This window comes from Onychostoma macrolepis, chromosome 25, assembly GCF_012432095.1.
Source record: "Onychostoma macrolepis isolate SWU-2019 chromosome 25, ASM1243209v1, whole genome shotgun sequence".
Classification (NCBI taxonomy): domain Eukaryota; kingdom Metazoa; phylum Chordata; class Actinopteri; order Cypriniformes; family Cyprinidae; genus Onychostoma; species Onychostoma macrolepis.
This window is the reverse complement of record NC_081179.1, coordinates 13,015,619-13,024,296: the sequence shown is the minus strand read 5'-3', so window position 1 is coordinate 13,024,296 and position 8,678 is coordinate 13,015,619. Positions and strand designations below refer to the sequence as shown.

Here is an 8,678-nt window from a genome sequence, read left to right as displayed (position 1 = left end):
TACGCCCCATGATGCTTTGCGCGAATTATGGGTGGAACTTCCGTTACGACGTAAACAATCTTTCGCTGCAGTCATAGTGCCGCTACTCACTAATTCATTCATTCATAGCAAGATGTGGAATCACACGCTGACAGAACTTATAAAGGACAACATCAGCATACCCATCCCTTCCTTAATAGAGGAATGGGAGGACAATTTAAAAAAGTGGCCTAGCATAACCTACAGTAGCATTTTTAGCTACTTTGTTGATTCAGTTGCTTGTGATGGTAAGGCAATGAGCAATTTGAAAAGCTCAGAGGCTTACCAATACCTTCACAGTAGTAAAGTAGGTCGTGTGCTATTCAAGGATGTAGGCAATGATTTTGTGTACTTGAAAGCTGATGCAGAGCCGAGTCAAAGCCTGAATGTGTCACACCATAAAGCTTGGGTTTTAGTGTCAACGTCAGGTGTCATACAGACGGCAGGGTGCTCATGTATCGCAGGTCCAGGGCGCTCATATAGTCACGCAGCTGCAGTAATGTGGAAGGTCAGTAAATAAATGTAAAAAAAAAAAAAAAAAAAAAGATGAAGATGATGAGGACCCACTTGAAATAAACTGTGTTTAACGACTATGTACTAACATTTAAATTAATAATTTGAAATAATGTACTTATATTTACCTGCATGTAATTACATCTAAAATTACACTGCTAACCATGCCCCTTAAACCTACCCATACCATGGAACTGGTGCCAGCCTTACCCAAATCACACCTCAGTGGCATCAAATGTAAAAAAAGAAAAAAGTAAATTTTTTCTTCAACATATGCACATAGTCGTTAAAGACACCCAATATGAAGTGGGATTGATGAAGGTGATTGTACTATATTATTAGTATTACCATTAGTATCTAGTAGCTAGTAGTAAAAGCATAATCTGTGTGCTAACTAGTGTTTTACATCTAAAAGCTAAAATCCTAGGGAGGCAAGAAAATAAAGAGTAAGAAAAACTATTATTTCTTCTATAAAGGTAGAGAATGCAGTCAGGCAAGGCAAGACAGGCATGTCATGCACTGATGTGCAAAGGAAGTGGAATGCAGGCACGAGGAAGAATGTAGGGCTGAGGAAGGCAAAACACATCAACTTTAAACACCATAGACCAGGCCACACATATCCAGGCCCATCATCATTACCTCCAGATCTAACAACTTCCCCCCAGCATTTCAAGAACCATGCTGAGTTTGTAAGCCATAGCAATTCATCCGTGATGGCACCACTCTTTCAGCTGCAGACAGAAGGTCTTCTTCAGCTAAGCTTCAGAGCAGATGTAGACAGCAACAACACCAGCTCAAGTGAACATGATACAGACATATCACACACAGACCACAGCTTAACACAAAGTTGTAGGAAGTGCCTTTTGTTTTACGAGTCCTACATAAAACTATCACCCACCCAAGCAACTATACTAATGGAAGAAACTACGGTCCAGAGCGCCTCACAACTGTGGCATGATGCCAGAAAGCTCCGTATCACTGCCAGCACAGCAAAGAGAGTACCCAAACGACCTACTACTAACCCCAAAAAATTCCTCAATGAGCACTTCTACCCAACCTTCAAAGGTAATACTGCTACAAAATATGGCAAAGAAAATGAGGACAATATCATCCAACTCATGAAAAGCCGAGGGCACGCTGTGGAGAGGAGAGGCCTGGTGATCCATCCTGAACATCCTTGGTTGTCAGCTAGCCCAGATGGCATCCTTGACTCAACAAAGCTTCTTGAGATCAAGTGTCCCTTCAAGAGTTCCATGTCACTTACTGAGTTTTTGAATCGACCAAATGGTGACATCAGAAGCTTAGGTGATGGGCAGTATGTTATTCTTCCGGATGGAAAGGATGGATACTACCTCCAAGTGAGTAAAAGAAAAGAAAAACATACATACATGATACATACATGTAGATGACAGCCTAACTCATAATATGCATATAATAAAAGCATTACTTAAAATATTATAAAGTATAAATTATATTGTGAGCACATTTTTGCAATCCAAATTCAATTCAATTTGATCAAATTATTGAACTTTAAAGTGTGACATCTTCCTTCAGATCCAGTTAACCATGATGTGTGTGGGTCTACTGAGCTGCAAGTTGGTCATCTGGACATCAACTGAGCACCTAGAAATGGACATTCCATTTGACACAAATTATGCAGAATCTCATGTGCAACAGCTACAGGAATTTTACTTTTTACACATGCTGCCAGCATTAGCTGATGATTTTGCTGATAAGAAGATAAATGTGTGCAAGAATTACCTGCAGCTTTTGAACAAGTAGAGGGTAAGGAATGTGGTACACAGGATACAAAACATACCAATAAAGTGTAAATAAGTTTCATCAGTTTATTTTTTTAGGAAACATGAGGATGAAATACATGAAAGAATCCTGTAAATATTTTTACTGTCTACACAGTGTATAAAACAACATGTATTAATAACATGCATCTTGTTAATGACATTAAACTATAAACACATGCAGTTTAAGTGATGTTAAGTGTTTATCTATTTGCTTGAGATAAGCTCCCCTCTTAGATTTACAAGAGCAGCGCAAATTCGTAGTATTTTATCAAACTCTGGGACCAAATTAATAGGCAAAGTCTGTGAGAGAATCTTGTACACCTTTAGCCGCCTTATTGCCCGTTCAATGTGAATGCGGGCATGAGCAATGCGTCGTGTGGGTGACTTCCTCATTAGTCAGCTGACACTGTTTGCGTGTAAATGCTGGCATAACTAAGTTCACCTTGCGTTCCTCCAATAAGTCCCTGATAGTGAATCCACGGTCCGCCATCACCTCATCTCCGGGTCTCAGGCAGTCCAGAAACCCTGAGTTCTGTGCAATGTACCTGTCGCTAAATTTGCCACCATAAGCCTCTGAAATAAACATGACTAATCCAGATGGAGAAGTTGCTACCAGATACTTCAGAGTATTACTGGCATAATAGTGACTGTACGATTCACTTCTTGAATCTAGATTTTTAGCCTTCTGTAGAACAGTTTCTGTGCAGTCAATTATACAAGTAGTGTTTGGGAAATGATCGTTAAAAGCCTGTGGCAGAGTGGCCTTGATGGTTTCACGGGGCAGCCATGGAATAAGATCCTTGGTATGCTTGTACAAAGCATCTATCCAAAATTTCACTGTTTTGCTGACTTGACCATGTGACTTGCCAAAGCGTTTTGCCTAGTCAGCAATGACAAAGTTCTGTCTGAGTTTCATCAGTGTCATCATGATTTGGTCTGCAACAGGCATTGCAGATGAAGTAGGGGCAAAACCTTGCAGGCAGGATACCAGAGTGTGGAACTCAAGAAGTGGAATTCCTGTGTACAACAAGCAGTCTGCATCATTTGTCAATGTATAACTTGCAGCTGGCTGTAACTCAGGGGGTGCTGCGAGTGTTGAGCCACATGGGATAGTAGGTCCTTTCGAATACGTGTGGTCATCCAACCACGGATCGGACCACTGCGTTTGGGCATCACAGAGGAAGTAGGACTTTGTTCCACATCCATGGTATCAAGCTCACCTACAGGTAACAGAACAATTGCACATTGAGAATTCAATAAGAGTTGTTGCTGTGGTTAAAAATAAGAAAAAGCCAGAAATGTATTTTAGGAAAAATATTTATAACCTTAAAATAAATTTCTAGCTTTGTCTTTGTAATATATTACACATAAATGACTAATAGTTACGCAAATGATCACAGGAATCAGTCATTCATGTGTAATGTATTTTACCATAAGATATATTTGAGTAATGTATTGTGTATAGTGTTAGGCTGGCACACTATATTAAATTTGCAAATACAGATAAAACAGAATTTAAAAAAACGCATGCTACAAATGCATAATACATGTAATTTACATGAATACCTGTATTTGATAAAACTAATTTGGTAGTCACTTTACAATACAGTATGAAAAGTCTAATTTGTGATAAGCTAGCTAGCCAGCAAGTATAAACAACCCTTTTCTACTAACTTAATCATGTTTTCCAGTAAAATGCGGAAATTTGTGTAACGCTTGGTGAGTAAACTTACCTGTTGAGAATGAACTATCATCCCTCCTGAGGAGTCGGCGTCTCTTTTCTGGAGGCTTCTCATAACCCAGGAAAAGAGTAGGGTATGGGTTGTCCTCCGTTGGGTTTTTTTTCCACAAAGTGAAAAGAGCATACGTACAGCGTTTTGGGGGGCTTCTTTAAGTTCAGGTTTTTGAGCCAGTTTCGCTTAGCTTCCTCTTCTACAGGAAGGCGATGAAAACTGTACCTTCTCTCGCAAGTGCACTCCGCTCTAACTTTAAGTTTGTGAATATAACACTGTTCTTTAAGCCACAAATTAAGCTTTGTCTGGTTATAAGTGCATCCACGAACAGCACAGGTTGTTCCAGAGCGTTGTAATGCCATTTTACATATTCCCGCCTGAAAAACAAACGGCTCATAAACAAAACATTTCACCGTCGGCGCAACTCAGTTAACGCTGCTACTACTTCCGGCGGAAGTTATACCCATAATCGTTTTTACAGCAAGCGCCCCCCAGGAAAAAGGTGGATGGATACTTGCTTTACTTTGACGAGCCGCTCCAGTGCGCACGCGCTTCAGATGAGCCAAGCAATCAATCCCAGTACTAAAGCCCCTTTTACACAACACGGCCAGCGGTGAAAACAGCGCGGCAATCGCTTTCTCTCATTTTGGATGCGTTTTATACCGTCAAGGCGGTGCTCGTGTCATGGACTCGAGGCGGACGTTATCATAGTAATCGCAAAGCGTGACAGAATGACTCTTCACTAAAGTCAGTTCATCTAAAACTTTTAATTCTGTGTCTGTTAACTCACTCTCATGTTGTTCTAGCACGCTTTTAAACGCTCGTGCCCTGTAAGGTGTGCATTATTATTATTTTATTTCCAATTTCATAGCATTCTTATTTTTAAATACAAAACGCATTCTCTGTGAATAGCTGCTTAGGACGCAGCTCACGTGCATGAAGCGCCATTTAAACAACCACAGGTCCGATTTTCTGGCGCAGAGAGCTTATTAAATCATGAAAACGATTATTTATTTTTGCTAATTATTATTTTATTTTCATTAGTTTTTCCGTTGCTGTTGTTAGTTTCGTTTAGTTTTAGTTTTTCATTTATTTAGAAATTGTAATTTTATTTCAGTTTACGAAAATGTTTTTTGACCAATAGTTTTAGTCTTAGTTTCAGTTTTCGTTTACGAAAATAACCTTGGACTGGACACAGACTGTAGATCCATGTGTAATGTTTAGCAGCTCTGTAAATGCTTACAGACAGACTTTTTCTTTTACTGAACCAGTACAAAGAACCATAGCGCCAATACTGAATGAACAAACTGTGGATTGTTTTGCTTCAATAGAGCAGACAGAACTGCCCCTTAGATCAAGTTCCAAAATGTCTGTGGGCAAAAAATAAATATGACGTTGGCTTGATAAAAAAATGCAGAACCTGTTATTATAACACCCAAATCTGATTTCATAGCCTGGTAATACCAAACTCTGCTACTTCTCTTTGCTTCGTAGACAGAGTCTGGAAGGGCATAATTGACAAGCGTTTACTTTCTCATGGGTGGGCGCTTGTCTGAAGTTTAAAATCATTGGTGTACCCGTAAGCCAATCACATAATGGTTGGTTATGACGTATGTTATTCGCCAGCTCAGCCGCCTCGAACTTCCGCTGTAAACACAGGTATGTGGCGAAAACAAAACCATCAAGCGAAATACCGGAGTGAAGATGGCTGTGAATGACTTTTGCAGATTATGTGAAGTAATCACATCACACACACACAATCACAATTATTGCCTTGCCGGACTTTGGCCTCCCCAGTTTCTCGCTGACGATCGGTAACAGTTGATAAATTAAACTTTTCCCAAAACCTGTCAGCAGTAGGGCCACAACATCACCTCCATTCAAAATGTGAACCAAACACTCGTCTTGTTCGGGATTCAGTTGGCAAATGCCGGGAATATTCTCCACAACAGAGCGAATAGCATCCCGTGTTTTCCTGTCCACTGTCATTTTAGATTTCCCTCACCTAAACCTAAACTACAATCTTAAATTCGGCGCTTAGCGTCTACGTCACGGCTCTCAGCCCGCCCTCTGTTCATTGGTTGGCCCGGCTGCTGCGGAGCCTGAGATAATCTGGGAGATGGTTTGCTATATCAGACTGAGTACAGAAGCAAAATGAAATTGAGCGGAAGTACGGAAGTATTTCAGACCCTGTAAACCACAATACCCACTGAAGCAGGAAGCAATCGATGGCATTAGACCAGTTTTTGAATCATTTTTGAAAGCTGGCATAATAATCCCTTGTTACAGTTCCCCAATCTGTACTCCTATTTTCCCTGTAAAGAAAATCTGAGAAAAAGACCAACCTACTGAGTGGAGATTTGTGCAGGATCTTCAGGCCGTCAACGCTGCAGTACAGGCAAGAGCACCAAATGTACCAAACCCTTATGCAATTTTATCACAAATTCCTGCTTGATGCAGCATGGTTCTCCGTTGTGAGTCATTATCCGCCAGCAAGTGACAAGTTTGATTAATTGCTTTGACCTTTGTGACCTCATAATAATATTAATAATATCCATATGTGAACAAGTTTCGGATGCGGAAATCGGTCAAGCATGAAACTCCAGCGTCATCCGGGAAGAGTCATGTTATTCGGCTGGTGGAAAAAACCATAAATGAGCTGTCAAGTAATGTTTTTGAAGATATTATGGCCCGTTTTGAATCTTTCTCATGGGAACATCTGTGGGGAGCAAGTGCCCCTCCCATCTGCGGTGCGCGTATCAGGTTGCGTTCTGAGGCGCGCACGCTCTCTCTCTCTCTCTCTCTCTCTCTCTATGGGAAATGTATGAAAAAGATATTGGATTTAAGGACAAAATCAGAATAAATAAACAATTTTTTAACAGAACAGTTTTAAGACGCGCATATCTTCTGCTGACTGTATAAAAATAATTGAAATAAAATAGGCTATCAATGAGAAGGGGTAAAAAATGTTTACTTTAACGAATAAAATGATTAAAAAATATAAATTGTCTTACATTCTTCAGGGAAGCAGAGAATACACGTTTTCACGGTATTCCAGCGGGTCTAAAATGAACTGATTACAAAAAAAAAAAATATGGTTGTGTTTAAACTTTAATTCTCTCTCTCTCTCTCTCTCTCTATCTGCAGAGTGAGCATGCTAGTGTGTGTGTGTGTTTGTTTGTGTGTGACGCAGGCCCCCACCGCTCCCGTCATTTCGGTCCATTTTGGGAGAGAAAGCTTTGCAAACATTTGAATTATTTGTATACTTTAATGTTTAAATGTTTCCCTAATACGTCTGAAGTCTTATTTCACATCAAACGATTGTTTAATAGTTTCTTATTTTATTCATCCTCTTCAAAATTGCATCCCATTGCTCACGGTGTGATGAAACATGCGAAGCCGATGGCTCCATGGGCTAAGGCGCTGTGACGCAGTTAGATGCTTGTTTTGATAACGTATCTAATCTCGGAAGGGCTTCAAAACTTTTTTAATTATTTATCTAAAATTACAACTAATCAACCTTTATGTTTATTTCACATTGTTTTGTTTATTTCATACCCTTTCAGAATTCAGACGTTCAGTTTAGCCTAACTGCACCGGCCTTGATGTTTTGTTTAGACAGATGCAACCCGAGAGCCATGGACTTTGTCCGCGTAATTTTACGGTTTGTTTTAAGAAGCTTGTTTAAATAACAGTTCTAGGCATCTGTTTCGGGTCTAGCCACGACAAAATAAATATTTCTAATTAGACATGGTCACGAACAATTTAGCGGTAAGCTTACACAGGAACAAGCAGTCACAATTTATAAATTTGATGGGGTGTTACACATGTCGCTATCCTCTCTCTCTGTCAATTTTCAATTCAATTCAATTCAGCTTGTGTTGACTGTGTAACACAATGTTACCAAAGCATTAACATATATAACAACAACAACATAAATAACAACCTAAATAACAATAAAATCCATCTAAATAAATGAAAAGATAAAGTAAGTCAGTTTCAAGTTAATCATGTTTAATATCTAACATTGTGAATGGTTAATACATATTTAGCAGCTAGTGCAGCTTTGTTATCATCTTCTCCAAGTAAGAAGGGCATTTTCTCAGTATCACTAAGTTCAGTAAATGATGGGATCAGGGCTTTAAATCTGGGAAGAAATGTTTCCCTCACATTGTGATATTTAGGACAAATCAGCAGAAAGTGTTTGTCGTTCTCTATTTGCTGTAGATCACAGTGTCTACAGTACAGATCCTCTGCTCTCGCTCTGTCCATGTTTGTCTATGTCTTCCTCTCTCTATTTCTAAATCATGGTTACTTCAGCTGTATTTGGAGAAGATTTGTCTTTCTGTAAATGGATTAATCAATAAATATTTGGCAAATTTAGTGATTCTGTTTAGGGTTGAGTAGCATTGGTGTTTATTTTGAAGGTCAAAGTGTATTTTTAGAGATTCGTCATGAGTGTCTTTCAGATTTCTTTAATAATGGCTTTGGGGTTGTAGCTGTAGTCAGTGAGGAGCTGGGTTTTATGGACTAGTTGAACAGCGAGCGTGTTCAGAGGATGATATTCTGCTGAGATTTCATTGGCGAGGAGGGCTTTAAATTGGACTGAATC

At 39.5% G+C, this 8,678-nt stretch overlaps 1 protein-coding gene and 1 pseudogene across 1 annotated transcript; one reads left to right on the top strand and one right to left on the bottom strand.

The window, feature by feature from the left end:
• Positions 1–230: 230 nt before the first annotated feature.
• On the top strand, positions 231–2,345 carry LOC131534411 (uncharacterized). The gene is made up of 3 exons (XM_058767264.1): positions 231–526; positions 1,008–1,889; positions 2,086–2,345. Exons 1-3 carry the CDS (start codon positions 275–277, stop codon positions 2,311–2,313), a joined length of 1,362 nt encoding a protein of 453 aa, XP_058623247.1. The 5' UTR covers positions 231–274; the 3' UTR covers positions 2,314–2,345.
• Positions 2,346–2,537: 192 nt separating this feature from the next.
• Positions 2,538–4,533, bottom strand: LOC131533860 (uncharacterized; annotated as a pseudogene).
• Positions 4,534–8,678: the final 4,145 nt, after the last annotated feature.